At 43.2% G+C, this 16,458-nt stretch overlaps 1 protein-coding gene across 5 annotated transcripts in view; it reads left to right on the top strand.

Moving 5' to 3' along the window:
* Positions 1–16,458, top strand: part of nhsl2 (NHS-like 2) — a 502,980-nt gene that overhangs the window by 459,883 nt on the left and 26,639 nt on the right. For all 5 annotated transcript variants that reach the window (XM_063060793.1, XM_063060790.1, XM_063060792.1 and 2 more), the window contains 2 exons: positions 3,538–3,671; positions 8,988–9,183. In XM_063060793.1, the coding sequence (XP_062916863.1) occupies positions 3,538–3,671; positions 8,988–9,183 (330 nt within the window). The remainder of the gene's footprint in view (positions 1–3,537; positions 3,672–8,987; positions 9,184–16,458) is intronic.

Raw genomic sequence — 16,458 nt, 5'->3', positions numbered from 1 at the left:
TAGGGTATGGCATGGGTGGTTTCCCAGGTATCACTGAGGAAACATTTAGGTAACTGTGGTCATCATGCCATAAGGGTTAGAATGCTTGTAGATAAAATAAGGATAATCTAAGTTAAAGAATGGTAAATAGTGGAATGGCATATTTCAGTAGATTGAGAACTGAACTGGCTGAAGTGAAGTGGAATCAAAGATTGGTAGATAAATCTACCATTAAATAATGACTTTAAGAAGAAGGTGACTCAGTATAGTATAGCTACTCACAGGACAGAGCAGTTAAATCCAGAACTATATGAATGACCAAAGAAATAAAAAATGAGTAAAAGTGGGAAAAGAGCAAATGAAAGTTGTCAGGTTAAGAACGTGTGAGAAGCAAGCTGATTATAATAAGCTCACAGTGACAGGAAAAAAAATGAAAACAAAACGGATAGAGAAATAAGGAGAAAAACTGGTGGCAAATATATTTTAAAAAATCAAAAAGGCCAAATCTTCCTTTTGCCTGTGAACAACAATCCAGTAAAAGGGCTAACTATTGGCCACAGGTTCAATGGGCTAGGAGACCCGCATCTGTGCATAACCCTTTCCAAGAGCATAAAAACACGAGTAAAACTGATTTAAAAGTTTACTTATTGCTAAAAGTAAGGGGATATTTACATCATGAAAGACAAAACAGTGTGGGGATGTTTGTAACCTGTTAGCAGTCTTTAAAGATAAAAGAAAAGTTAGCCTTATAAGACACATGTACATCAAAACATACAGTGAAATTCATCATTTTGCATGAAATTAAATCAACAAAGTTTGTGCCGGGCAGCCTGCGAGTGTCACCACAGTTTCAGCGCCATTATAGTATTGTCGCAGCTCACTAACTCTAACCGTGTGTGAGGAGGAAACCAGAGTACCAAGAGGAAATCCACAGTCATGAGGAAAACTGCTTGCAGACAGTTGTGGGAATTAAACCCTGATCCGACGGCTGGCACTGTAAAGTATTGTGCTAACTGCTATGCGATTGTGCCACTGCCCTTTTTGAAGGGGTGTGTAGCAATAGACCGTGAGGTGCCCAAGACCAGGGAACATTAATGCTACCAATAAATCTGAGGAGAAATCAGGGACCATAACTTACCCTGAAGAGTGATAAGTATATGAAACTTACTGCAATGAGTTCTGAGTTGAATTCAAGGGGATATCTTAAAACCTCATGTACAGGAACACATGCTGAATGCAATAGCTATGGGAGAAGACTATTGGTCTGAATGGTTTGCTTCTGTGCATTAGAACTGCCCTTGCAATGTACCAGCTGGAACATAAGAGCATTTGTTGGAAAAATAAGTTCGGAATAGATATCACATGCCAGGCCATAAGGAAATATGGCATCAAAGACTACGTTGTCCTTAGCTGAAGAAATGAAGCATTTCAAGGGTGAGAAGTAGAAAGTTACAACAGGAACCTTTTTGTGATCCTGGGACTTATCCAGTTGTATCTCTTCTCACACTCGACCCATCCCTTTTTGTGTCAAGCTAAACTGTTTATGATATTTTTGTCCTTTGCTGCTGTGTAACCTTTAAAAACAATACTATAATTCAAACCTCAAGTGCATTTAGCAATGGTAGAATTGTTTGAGAGAAGTTATTAAATCTAGGTCAATTTAGATTAACATCTGCAGCTGCAGAAAAAGACCACTGCCTGAAAAAATACAGATCCTAACATTGTAAGTGAATAGGATTAACATAAAAAGAATGACGGTCTGCTCACAATTTGCTCGTTAGAGGGGGAGTAAATATTCCCATTGTGTGAGGAAACCGGACATGAATCAGGAGAGTTATAATCAACAGTACAGAGAGGGATCTGGCCTGTGCGTTAGACTGGAGGCTCTTGGGGTGAAGAAGATTTGGGCCTCTGAATTCGTCATATATGTATGAAGAAGATTTGGATATTGTGTCTTGGATCAGAGGTAAGCTGATGAACCTCCACAAGATAATCATCAAGATATCTGGAGGTTGGTGGATTAAGATAGGTCAAGGGTTGTTGGTGCATTTAGAAAGGGGTTGAACATTTAAAGGAGCTTCCTGTTTTATCATCCTCTTCATCTAAACTATATTTCTTACTTTATTCAAACACTTTCTGGGTGGGACAGGCCCGAAGGAAGTTCTTGTGTTTGGGGTTGCAGCTGGTGCTACATCTCTTTTTTAAAAAAAATCTAAGATATTAGTTCAGGGCCCACCTCTCCAAAAAAAAATGCAAAACAAGTATAAGTGGTTGTTATCATATTTACACTCAGGTTAAGCTGCTTTTGAGTTCCGCGTGGTTCTAATGCAAGTTAAAAATTCTTCTTCTATAGAACACAAAAGCACTTTTACTGACAGTGGGGATTTAGGAATTAGTAGAGGGATTTGATTTGTGAAAGTATGAGCTTATTTTCTTACAGGGATTTGAGGATATTTGATCTTGATTACCTGAATCATGAGAATTGTTAGTTGGAAGCTCATTGAATGTGAATCTTTGATTTTAATTGGAAGTAATGGATGTAGATCAGCCAACACCTTTATCCTTTCATGCCCAGGTACATTCATTTAGTACTGTCACCTTGCAGCAGAGTGGTACAACTGGTAGAGCTGTTGCCTCGCATGCAGTGACCACGATTCAATCCAAAATTTGGTGTTATCAATGTGGGGTTTGCAGCATTTCCCTGTGACAGTGTGGATTTCTCTGAGATGCTCCATATTCTGCTCACTTCCCAAAGATATGCGGATGGGCTGGTTGGTAGCTTAACAGGCCACTGGAAATACCCTATGGCTGTGTTGTAGAATCTGGGGGAAGTTATTGGGAATATGCAGAGAATAGGTTATTGGAAAAAAGTAGTGGGAGAATGGGATTGCCTAGTGAACCAGCATTGTCCTGATGGGCCAACATGCTGAGGAAAAATGTGGAAGTATGAAACCCACCTTTTTTCCCCCAAACAGCAACTGAAACAAATTTTTAAAAAACAAGTTTCACATTAGATTCAAAAAAGGTTTCGCAGTTTCTCCTCAGCAGCTGTTTTGCACAGGGACCTTATTGCACTGTAACAGGCAGCAGAGGATACACATAAAGGCAGACAGTGGAAGGGCCAAGGGAAAGGAAATCCAACCGTTATCTTGACAAAGCCATAAGGTTTATAGGGATGCTCAAAGAAGTTAAAATGAATGTAGTTCCAGGGTGTCCTCACTGGAGAGTGGCTGCATATACCTAGAGTATGGGTAAGAGTCTAGGGTACTTAAGGTTTATTTTCTGAACTGTGAGCTTTTGCTTCAGAACTTCTTCATTGCTAAGCAATCAGTTTTGTTTTGACACTGCCATTTGTATTGTCATTCCAAAAATCTGCAACCTTTAGACTGTCAGTGATGAGAATGCAATTGTGCTGTCAGTATTCGAGGCAGAAGGATCTGTATCAGAGGGATTTTTACACTTTGATTTGTTGGAAATCTTACATAATAGCAATCTGTTCCAGTACCTTCCCTCCTTGAAATTCTCTAACATGTTAAAATGTGTTTTTTTTTCTTTCAGAACAGTTTGGTGAGCCAGTGATAGAGGATAAGGTGACTGCAAATACCTTCGGACAAAAACCAGCTCTCAACAGAGACGTCATTCCAGATAGTTGCCCCAGAAAAGGGGAAAAGCGTATGGAATTTGTATTGATTGTAAGTCCATAATGTATTCTGGATATGTGTCAATGAGAATATATAGCGTAGGAAAACTGAGCATGCACAATACCCGGTCACTGGAAAGTGTATGGGTTTTAGTAATGATGATGCAGATGGAGCAGCTGACCTCTACTTTTGCTATGAGCTGCTTAGGAGATGGGAGTCAGGCTTGAATGCTGTCTGGTGACTTTTCCTAGAAAGTGTATTGTGGCATTGGATGTTTCTGGGGAAAGATCAAGCTGGGTTCTGATGCCCCCGACAAAGAGATATTCTAGTGTCCTGAATAGCGATTGAAATGGAAGATGTTTCATAGATCCACACACTCACTAGTGTGACAATTTCAATATAAGGGAGAAGAGAAAATGATTAGAAGGAAAAAGGGAAGCTCAGAAATTTAGAAGAGCAGATGCATGTGATAAAGTGTGCTTGAAAGGTGTTTATTAGAGCTAGTTCCTATGGACCTGATGCTGGATTCAGTGTCTTTGCATAACATTATAGATTTTGTTATGTAAATAGTAATTCAGATAAGTAACTTCAAATACATCTGTAATAAAAAAAAAACAGTTGTCTCCAAGTAACTAACAGATTGTTGTAAAAACCTTCCTGGTTTATTGGCGAAAATGCATCTGTCCATGAATGGGTTACAGGGAAGGAGATGTGTTGTATTTATCTATTCGTCATATAGAGTCAGAGTGATACAGAACAGCAATAGACCCCTCAGCCCATTGAGTACAGGCAACCATCAAATACCCATTTACACTTGTTCTACCACAATCCCTTATTTTTCCTCACAGATTCCGTAAGACATAGGAGCAGAATTAGGCCATTTGAAGGCCACAGAAAAGACTCAATGATAGCTGATCCCTTTTTCATTCCCCTCCTCAGCCCCACTCACCGGCCTTCTGCCCATAACCTTTCATGCTATGGCCAATCAAGAACCAATAAATCTCTGCCTTAAATACACCCAACAACCTGCGGTAACAAATTCAACAAACTCATGACCCTCTGGCTAAAGAAATTTCTCCGCATCTCAGATTTAAATGGATTTCCCTCTATTATGAGGCTGTGCCCTTTTGTCTTAGATTCCTCCACCATGAAAAATATCCTTTCCACATCTACTCTTTTTCGTCCTTTTAATATTCAAAAAGTTTAAATGAGATCCCCCCACCCCAGCCTTCTAAATTCCAGTGAGAACAGGCTCAGAGCCATCAAACATCCCTCATATGATAAATCTTTCATTCTCAGAATCATTCTGGTGAACCTCCTCTAAACCCTCTCCAATGCAAGCACATCTTTTCTTAAAGAGCCGAAAACTGTTCACAATACTCAAGGTAAGGCCTCACCAGTACCTTATAAAGCATCAGCATCACATTCCCTGCTTTTATATTTTAGACGTCTTGAAATAGTGCTAGCATTGCATTTACCTTCTTCACCATTGACACAACCTGCAAGTTAACCTTTAGGGAGTTCTGCAGAAGGATTCCCAAGTCCTTTTGCATTTCAGATTTTTAGATTTTCTCCCTGTTTAGAAAATAGTCTGCACATTTATTCCTTCTACCAAAGTGCATGACCATGCATTTTCCAACAGTGTATTTCATTTGCCATTTTCTTGCCCATTCTCCTAATCTAAGTTCTTCTGTAGCTATCTGTTTCTCAACACTACCTGCCCCTCCACCAATATCATCTGCAAACTTGGCAACAAAGCCATCTATTCCATCATTTAAATCATTGATATACAACATAAAAAGAAGCGGTCCCAACACTGACCCTTGTGGAACACCACTAGTGAAAACCAAGCTAGTAACTTTACGGTAATACCATGGACTCTTAACTTAGTAAGCAGCTCATGTGTCGCAACTTTTCAAAGGCCTTCTGAAAGTCCAGATATACGACATCCACTACACCCCCTTTTATCATACTTGTATCTCCTCAAATAATTCCAATAGGTTTGTTAGGAAATACTTTCCCTTAAGGAAACCATGCTGACTTTGTCCTATCTTGGTCCTGTGTCACCAAGTACTCCATAACCTCATCCTTAAAAATTGACTCCAACATCTTTCCAACCACTGAGGTCAGTCTAACTGGTCTACAAATTCCTTTCTGAGCCTCCCTGCTTTCTTAAAGGATGGAGTGACATTTGCAATTTACCATCCTCCAGAACCATGCTGGAGTCCAATGATTCTTGAAAGATCATTATTAATACCTCCGCAATTCTTACTGCGACATCTTTCAGTACACTAAGGTGTAGTTCATCTGGTCTGGGTGACTTATGTACCCCTAGATCTTTTAGCTTTTTGAGCACCTTTTCCCTTGTAATAGTAACTGCACTCACTTCTTAATCCTCTATCATTCCACTAATTTTTGCTTTGTTGTATACCCTCTCTTTTGCTTTTACATTAGCTTTGACTTCCCTTGTCTGCCACGGTTGTACTATTTTTGACGTTTGGGTATTTCTTTGATTTTGGAATCCATCTATCCCGCACCTTCCTCATTTTTCCCGGAAACTCAAGCAATTGCTGCTCTGTCATCATCCCTGCCGGCATCTCCTTCCATTTTATTTGTCCAACTCGTCACTCATACCACTGCAATTTCCTTTACTCTACTGAAATACTGTTATGTCAGACTTTATTTTCTCCCTATCAAATTTTAAGTTGAACTGTATCACATTTCGATCACTGCCTGTTAAGGTTCCTACACCTTAAGCCCCCTAATGGCCTCTGTTTCATTACATAACACCCAATCCAGTCTACCAGATCCCCAAGAAGGCTCAATGACAATCTGCTCTTAAAAAGCCATCTTGTAGGCATTCAACAAACACACTGTCTAGGGACCCATTACCAACCTGACTTTCCCAATCTACTTGCATGTTAAAATCTCCCATGACTATCATAACATTGCCCTTTTGACACATCTTTTCATTTCCCATTGTAATCTGTAGCCCTCTTCCCAACTACTGTTTGGATGCTTGTACATAACTGCTGTCAGGGTACTTTTACCCTTGCAGTTTCTTAACTCAACTCACAAGGATTCAACAGCTTCCAATCCTTTGTTACAGCTTTCTAATGATTTGATGCCATTCTTAACCAGCATAGCCATGCCACCCCCTCTGCTTATCTTCCTATCCCTCCAATGCAAGGTGTAACCTTGGACATTCAGCTCCAAACTACAACCATCCTTCAGCCACGATTCAGTGATGGCAGCAACATCATACCTGACAAACTGTAATACTGCAACAAGATCATCCACCTTATTTCTTGAACTCCGTGCATTGAAATATTACACTTAGTACAGTATTTGCTACCCATTTTGATTCTGCATCACTAATACACTGATACTCATCCTTTTGGCTGCAATTTTGTCCTATCATCTGCCTGCCCTTCCTGACAGTCTGACGACCTGCCACCTTTTTTTTTAAATCATTTATCCTATTCCGAGTCCCTTCACTCCGGTTCCCACCCCATCCCCAACAGCTCCAACAAACCTGCCCAGGAGAATATTGGTCCCCGTCGGGTTCAGGTACAACCCAACCCTTTTGTACAAGTCATACCTCTCCCAGAAGGGATCCCAATGATCCAAGAACCTGAATGCTTCCCCCTGCACCAGTCTCTCAGCCATGCATTTATCTGGCAATTCATCCTGTTTCTACCCTGACTGGGGCGTGGCACAGGCAGCAATCCAGAAATTACTACTGGAAGTCCTGTTTCTCAGCTTTCTGCCTAGTTCTCTAAACTCTCTCTTCAGAACCTGATTGTTTTTCTTTCCTATGTCATTGCTATCAATATGCACCAACACATCTGGCTGCTCTCCCTCCCTCTCCTAAATGCTGTGGATGTGACCCGAGATGTCCCTGACCCTGGCACCTGAGAGGCAACATACCATCCAGATGTCTCGTTGACGTCCACAGAATCTCCTGTCCGTTTCTCTGACTAATGAGTCCCCTATCACTATCTCTCTTCTCTTCCCCCTCTATCCCTTCTGCACCATGGACCCATGCTCAGTGCCAGCATCCTCCATGGCATTCCAAGTAATGTAATTGTCAGTTTGTATCTGCAGCAAATGATGAGGGAAAATTGACTTAGCCTCATCCTGGTCACTGATTGAATTTGTCCATGACAGCACTGATAAACGTGACACCACATAGCTCCTTCAGAATTTTTTTAAGTAATTGAAGATGGGTGTCCTCCCTGGTGTATATCAAAGGATATTGGAGAAATAAGTATTCTCACCAAAACCAGAAATCTGGCCATAAATAGGATGCATATGATTTTACCAGAAATAGTGGTGGAGACACTTGGAAAAATTAGATTTTCATGCTATATTGATGAATTTGTCCCCCTCTAAAATTATTCCCGAATTTACTTCTCAGTCTTATGGCTAATTCCATTCCCTACCTCAATCCTGATCCTTTGCAACCCAGGACCCGAAAGCCCGATTCTGTAAATCCAGAGTCTTCAGGGATCTTGGGCCTCCCCTGAACTGATTATTTTATTAATTTATTGCTCATCCCTAATTGTGTTTTGATTGGAGATTCCTTCCCAAAGGCATTACTTAAATTTATAACAAACAGTATTTTTTTCCGGTCAATGTTACTAATGATGTTTTTTCATATGTAATTCCAGATCATTAATTGAAATTACATTTCACAACTACTATGGAGTGATTTAAAATCATTGCTCATGGTTATTAGTCTAGTTCTCTTCGTAGCTCAGGAACTTAAGCACTACACCACTTCATTGGTACTGATCACATAATGTGCACCCAGCCCCGCGAATCAGAATCTGGTTTGTTATCACGGTGTTACATGATGTGGAATTTGTTGCTTCTCAGCAGTAGTAAAAGTTTCTTTAAATGACAAGAGAAGAAGACCACAACCATCCACCTCTCGTTGTCATCATGTACCGACCATCTGTTTGCTCCAGACCCCTGAAACCTAGAGCCCCTAATGGAGGCTACAATCTCAAAACCCAAACCTGCATCCCTCCTGTGCTTCCCTTGTGGTTGGTCTTGATACCAGGCCCAAATCCTTATTGACAAACCAATCCCCAGCTCTCTTTCTGGTAAACCTCTGGAGCTAGATATGGCTCTGAGTGCTAAGTCTTCCAATACAGGGAAGTGTCTTTCTTTTCATTGGTGACTTAGATGCTGTGGAGCTTCTAGTAGGAAGCCCATGTTTGAAATGATGTAAAACCCCAGGTGTGCTGGTATTTTAAAGTTAACATGTGTTAAAATGTCTTCACCATTATTGCAATGTGCTGAATTTTAAGAAATGTTACTATTCATTTTGTCTCTGGTGTGTGTGTTTCGGTGGATTAGCCAAGCACAAGATCCAGCAGTGAGGATGAGACGACTACCTTTGGCGTAAAACCACACGAACTATTTCTGAACTCCCCAACTACACCTGACAAACCACCCAAGTGGACTCAAAGCAACCCACCGTCAACTCCAGAGGAGAAAAGGTGGAACCAGGCACAGGCAGTTCAGGCAGATTTGGTACCCATCAACGTGACTGGTATGATATACTCCATTTTATATTTCACATACTGTCAGTGCAGTGAGAGGCTGTGTTGCGCAGGTCAGACGAATACTGAGAAAGGCTTGGGAGAGAGACTAATTCAGGTATTGAAGCTGAGGTCAGTAACATGGCCAGGTAGTGCGGAATGCAACTGGGATTAGCTGCAGGGTTGTGTGGCAAGAGCTGAGTAGCAGGGTCGGCACTCAGTGGGGTCACCGAGGGGGGAGCAGCAGGGTCAGGATGAAGAAATACCAAGGATCACATGGGCTGGAGAGCAGGGTCAGGCATTGGGTAGAGCAGGGATTGGACAGCAGAGGCTACGAGGGCAGAGTTAACAGCTACACAGAGTCTGAATGGCAAGGGAATGGTGAGTGAGAGTTGAGTAGGGTGGTGAGTGGGGGATAGGTAGGGAGTAACTGAAGGTTGGGTGGCATGTGATGAGTAAGATGTGTGTTAGGAGTGCCAGTGAGGACCAGGGAGTGAGTGAAGGATAACAATTTATCAGCAAGGTCTGATTAGAGAGCTGAGCAATAAATTTCACGGGTAATGCTTATTTGAGACTGATATTAATCCAACACGATAGCATGGAATTGTATTAACTTTTAAAAAGGTAAATAATTTTGAACTGCTGATAATTTTAAACCAAGCTGAGTTGTGTTGCAAAGTTACTGAGAAGAAAATCCTTCTTTTATGAATGGAGAGACTGGTAGAAAGTCACATTGCTCACTTCTACGCATCTGTGTACTTTCAATATAAACAATAACCTTTCAACACAGCACTGGGTAATGAATACGCCCACTTGGCTAATGGAGGATGCAGGACCTTTTCTAGTGCAGTATGGAATGCTTCCATTGTCCTCACTCTTCCACTCCCCCAGCCCCTGTTTAGAATAGGAATAGTTAGCAGCTCTTAACCCGACTGTGAAACATCTTTCACTGGACATTGGGCAGTGGGGTCAGGCACAGTTGTGATTATCATTCGGACTAGCAGAGTGCCAGTCTGGCAGTTCTGAAGGGGACATCGCATTTAATGTATGATAAAAGCTGCTGGTGCCCAATGAACCATGGCTCTGTGAGAGGTGGCACCGATGGGCAAAATTAATCAACGGGAGATTGATAGTAGATCTTCAGCCTTCAAATTATTGGCTCAGCCACTCTTTTTTTTCTCCCCTTTTTGAAATTCTGGCTGAATAGGGGCTTAGGTCAGTCAGGATCACTCCACAGTCATGAGCCACTCACTGTATTAAGATGGGGACCAGCCTCTCTCACAGCCATAGCTCCATTCTGTTGGCAGAGGAGCTCTCTGCTTAGAGGTGACTGTGTCCCATACTTGTAATAATCCTCAATAAAAGCTGGGCAGCTCCTGTGGAGTGACACTGATGGCACTTGCTGCAAGGAGCTGTGTGTCCTCCTGAAGGCAATGCCCCTGGTGGAAAAGCTACATTGCAAGCACATGCCATCTTGGAGGGTATCCCTGCAGGGTGCTGAGGTGGAGTGCACACACCAATGCTCAGCCACTCTTTGTGATTAGCCACATGTCAAAGTCACATTTATTTGCATTTACACAATTAAACTATGCACAGGTGCAGTGAAACACATGCTTGCAGCAGCATCATAGACACACAGTGTCATATAAGCACCATTCACAAGAAAAACATAAACTAAATTTTTTTTAGCAGAAAGTACCATTAGAGCAAAACCAAAGAGTCAATATTAGTGCAAAGTGATCAAAGTGGTTATAGTGTTCAGTGTATCTTCAGTGGTGTTACTTACACCTGCTGTAAGGAACCTGTGTTGTAGTTCTTCTTACTGTGGACACCGGTGCGTCATGTTCGGTATTTCTTTCACATTTTCCTTGAGGTATTTCCCTTCTTCTTTGATAATGATCAGTTCCCTCACTCCAGTCAGCTTCAGTGCTTCACTCAATTGGTTATCCTATAACAAGCATGCAGATGGTTGTCTGGCTGTTGACCAGAAGGGCTGTCATAGCTGCCCGTTGGTGACTTAACTTTCTGATCACATACAGATTCCGCCTTAGGCTCAGAAGATGCTGGTTTCTTGACTGGTTTCTGGTCTCCTTCAGAAAAGGGCAGCGAGGCTGATTTTTAGTTATCTGGGGTCAGCAAGTTCAGAGTTGTTACGTACCCCGTAACTGGGTTGCCAAACCAGCAGAAATGGATCACTCAGTTGCAGTCTGGATTACTAGAACTAAGAAAGTTTTATTAAAGAAACAAGCAACACGGTAATCGAAAGGATAATAAATGCAACAGTTCAGCAATGATAAACACACATGTGCAAAGAATTAAGATAACAGCATCAATCAAGCTCTATTGTTGTCTAGGGGTAAATGACCAATTTCAAAGTGACACAAAAGTCCAGTTCGATTTAGTTCAGTTCGCAGTAATCGTTGCCATGGCGATGGACAACGTGGGGGGAGGGAGAGAGAGAATGAGAACGACTGATCATTCAGAAACGGCTTCCACTCACAGACCGGCGATATTGCTCATAAGCAGCTTTCTGGCGGGTCCTTTGTGATGTCACCTGAGGTCACCGACTGTGACCCCTCCTCCAGATGCGGTCGATCCTCTGCAGTGAACCCGGCACCCAAGCAAGGGCAGACACACACTGGGTTCCCGCTGATCGTACCTTTCCACCCTGTGCGTTTAAGGTCCGGTACTTCCCACCGACTCGTGAGGGGCGCACCGCTTCCAGGGTCTCGTTACCTCGGGTGTCGTGTGTGCTGCCTTAGCGAACCTGTCCCTTTTTATCCCCCTGCTGGGGTATCGCCTGTCCATCACTTCAAACAGTTCAGGGTTCAAAGGGGGGAGCCGCTCTAGACAGCTCTCTCTCCCATCCCTTCATTACACATCTCCAGATGCTGCTTCATTGTTCCTTATCTCTCCTTCCGCTGAGGACAGGTGACAGACCACTGCTGATGCCACTGATGCTAGCCCAGGCCAGCAAACATCTTAATTTATGTGTATTCTCGTCACAGAGTAGACTGAGCATCTTCCTAGTCTACGTAGCTTACACATCACTAATCTCAGTGACATAACACACTGCTGAAATAGAAAAATTGCCAAATGTCATTTGCCACAAACAAATTGGCATAGCGAGGCTTTTGGATCTACCCCTAAAATTAATGGAACTAATTATGAGTAAAATGAATTGAAGGAGAATGACACTAATAACAGAAGGCACCATTAATTTTCAAATGTCTGGAAATGTAGAGGAGGCTTAACCCAAAAGCAGAACAGTGGAGACAATTCAGTGGCGACCAAAAACTTTAGTAGTAGACATTGAAAATTACAAGCCACAAGTGCCATAAAACGAGAGAGAACAGATACTAAACACCACAGGCATTGAGGTAATTGAACGCTAAGAGCAACTGGTTGAGGCTGGCTGGTTCAATGGGTGAACAAAGACTGTGAATGAGAGCTGGGTTTAAATAGGCTGCAGGTGATGAGTTGGAAGCAAGTGAAAAGTGACTCCCATTAGCTGGGTGGAGACTGGGAGGTGCCTACCACTGCAAACCTGACAGAAGCCACTACCCCCACCCCGCCATGGCCTGCATTCAATGGCCCAGGATGATCTGGATGTGCCTGGTGGAAATCCTCAAAGAAAAATGGAGCTAAGATGGAACTGGATGGCACCCAAACAGGGTGTGCAGTACCAGTCAACCAGGTACTGCACACCCTGGCAACAGTGACATGAATCCATCAAGTGGTGAACCATGTACACTGAACCATCTTCCCCTACCCTAGGTTCCCGAGGTGCAGTCTCATGTGGGTTGAGTGGCCCATGGACAACGAGCTTGAGGTAGGACATGTGGAATGCTAGTATGATCCTGAGTGACAGTGGCAGCTGAAGATGGGAAGCAACTGGACTGATGTGATGGCTAATCTTGAAGGGACCAATAAGTGTGGTAAGAGCTTGCAGAAGTCAGTGCATAGTGGCAGATCTCTGGTGAGCAGCCAGACGTGGCCCCCGGGCTGGAGTAGTTTAGATGGGCGCCATTGGTAGTTGGCCTAGTTCCAGTAGGTGTGCTCGGCAGCCGGGATGGCTCTGTGTGATCTCTTCCAAGCATTCTAGCAGTAGCAAACCATGGCCTGGTAGATGGGACCTCCACTGCTGACTCTTCTGTGGGGAGCAATAGGAGTTGGTAGCAATGAAGCACTTTAAAGGGAGACGTACCCATGGCAGTAGAGGTGTGTAGGTTGTGGGACAGTTTAACCTAGAGCAAATACTTCTTCTATCCGGATGGATTAGAGGCAACAAAACATCACAGAAATTTCACCACTTGCTGATTGGCTCTTTCTGATTAGCCATAAGGAGACACTGAAGAACTAAAATTACATGACAGAGGTGGTCTTGTGGATCGTTGGAAAAGATGAAGATGTCATTGAGGTAGACGAACATATACCTGTGTAGTATGTCTAGGAGGAGTTCGTTAATGAAGGCTTGGGAAGCAGCTAGACAGTTGGAAAATCTGAATGGCATCACCAATTGTTCATAGTGACCAGTGGATGTTATGAATGATTCTTCCAATTATCTTCCTGCAGATGCAGATCAGGTTATACATGCTCCATAGATCCAAGTCTGGTGAAGATCTGTGCCCCGCAGAATGCTTCAAATACACTATCCATCAAGGGCAGAGGGTAGCAGTTTTTAAGGGTGATTTTGTTGAGTCTGTAGTAGTCAATGCCCAAACAGAGGCCCCACCTTCCGTTTTGGCAAAGAAGAATCCTGCTCTGGCTGGGGATTCGGATGGATGAATGAAGCTGTGCAGCAGCAAGGTGCTGGTTTCCCTTTCACCGAAGTCGATGCCTAACTTGTAGAATTCCAGTGGGAGTTTGGTGAAATCAAGGGTTCCTCTGACTCCATGAATTTACAGAATGAAGTGAACTGAGGTTGAAGGCAGGTGGTCCGGCATATGAGTCCTGAATTCAGCAGTGAGCCTGATGATCAGGCGAAGTGAAGATCGTGAGTGGTGATCCAGGAGTAACCCAAGATGAGAGGAGGAATTGGATGTACTTGTGGTGCTCTCCAATGCTCAGTGCACAAGACTTGTACATGCTCTGACCATCTCAGGCTGCAAGGGATGTCTTTCAGTGGCCGTGAAGCAGAAGGGGTGAGAGATTGGCTCGGTGGGGAATCCAAGCTGAACACTCTGATTCTGGTTCAGAAAATTTCCTGCAGTGCCGGAATCCACCAGAGCCTCCTGTATGCATAGAGCTGCTGGGGTGTGGAGGAGGATGACAGAGAGAGTGAGTTGGGCAATGGGTGCTGGAGCAATAGGCGGGGGGAGCTTACCAGATAGAAACATAGAAAACATACTGTGCAGCACAATACAGGACCTTCGGCCCACAAAGCTGTGCCGAACATGTCCCTACCTTGGAACTACCTAGGCTTTACCCATAGCCCCCAATTCTTCTAAGCTCCATGTAGCCATCCAGGAGTCTCTTAAAAGACCCTATCATTTCTGCCTCCAGCACCGCCGCCGGCAGCTCATTCCATGCACTCACCACTCTCTGCGTTTTTAAAAAAAAACAACTTACCCCTGACATCTCCTCTGTACCTACTTCCAGGCACCTTAAAACTATGCCCTCTCTTGCTAACCATTTCAGCTCTGGGGAAAAAGCCTCTGACTATCCACACAATCAATGCCTCTCATTATCTTGTACACCTCTATCAAGTCACCTCTCACCCTCCGTCGCTCCAAGGAGAAAAGGCCAAGTTCACTCAACCTATTCTCATATCACTCTTCTTTACCTGATAGTGCCATTTCAGGGGATGCAGTGAGCATCTGTTGCCTCTGTGACCAGCTGCTTTGCAGTAAGCACACAAGCTGGTTTTCCACCTACATTCACACTTTTGTGGGGGTTAAGGGAGCTCTCCCTAACGGCAGGCATTCTGGAGGCATTACTGTGGAAGTTTCTGCAGCTTGAAATGGTTCTGGGACTGGAAGTGGGTTCTGGCTGGTGATCCAGAGGGTCGTTCCATAAGATGCTTGTCAATACAGCATGTCCAAGTGAGGAGGCTTTTGAGGTCAGTGGACATCTCCTGGGTAGTCAACTCATTTTTTGAGTGCTCCGAGAGGTTGTGTTGGTAATGGGCCATCAGCGCTTACGCATTCCAACCACGCTGTGCTGCGAGGATCCTGAATTTCACAGTGTAATCCAGCAATGAGCAAAAGTCTGGACGCAGGTGAAGTATCTGATCTGATGCCTCTCTTCCAATTCCCACATGTTCGAAAGCCCAGCACTTCTCAGCTGTGAATTTCTCATCTTCATTCCAAATGGTGGTTTTAGTTAGCAGTGATCCAGATCGGAGCTCACTCAGTCAAGAGAAGGAGGATGAAGGCAATCTTGGCTAAGTCCTGAGAAAACAGTGATGGCTCGAGCTTGAAGTGTAAGATGCACTGGGACAAGAAGTTGCAGCATCAAGTTGGAGATCCATTGTGCACTGAAATCTGGGGCTTCAATGGAGGAGGTGGACTGGCGTGGGTTTGCTGTAATGAGATGGAGTGTTGCTTGAGAGTGGTGAGCAGATGGTTAATAGTTTACTACTGTTTCTAGATTGTGTACTTGTGTCAGCAGATAAATGTCTTTAGGCTAGCAAACTCTGCTGCGTCAATCGCTGGTTCACTCATCCTTTAGGATATATAGAACAAAAGCAGAGCAGTGAAGATGATTCAGTGATGAAGGATAACTTCAATAATAGACTGTGAAAATAAAAAACCATAAGGGTCCACAAAACATGAGAGAATGGATACTAAACACCGCAGGCAACAAGGTAACTGAGGACTAGGAGCAATGGGTGGAGGCTGTGTAAACCAGGACCATGGCTGAGAGCTGGGTTTAAATAGGCTGCAGGTAAGGAGTTGGATATCAGTGGCAGGTGACTCCTGTTAGTTGGATGAAGACTGGGAGGTGCTTGCTATGCAGACTTGACATGAAGTACACTATTATTCCATGATGTTTACTTCTAGGTTGTGAACAATAATCAGTAAACTCAGCTATAAAAGAAATCATGTTTCAAAACTAATTAACTGGTCTTTCTGCTGTCTAATCTTATGTTATGAACATTACTGTGGATTTTCTAATAGTTTGTCTTTTCTGCATTTTATCCATGTTGAGCAAGTATAATTGCAAGAGGTGTTTGATGCTGTGAGTTAGAAATCATCCTTTCACCTTTGTAAACTTGGTTCACATGCAGATCAGAGTGATGTTATAGCTAACAAAGTATGCCAGAAGTAGTCAGCGGGCTAGAC

Source organism: Mobula hypostoma, chromosome 10 (genome assembly GCF_963921235.1).
Source record: "Mobula hypostoma chromosome 10, sMobHyp1.1, whole genome shotgun sequence".
NCBI lineage: Eukaryota > Metazoa > Chordata > Chondrichthyes > Myliobatiformes > Myliobatidae > Mobula > Mobula hypostoma.
This window is presented reverse-complemented; position numbering and strand designations above follow the sequence as displayed.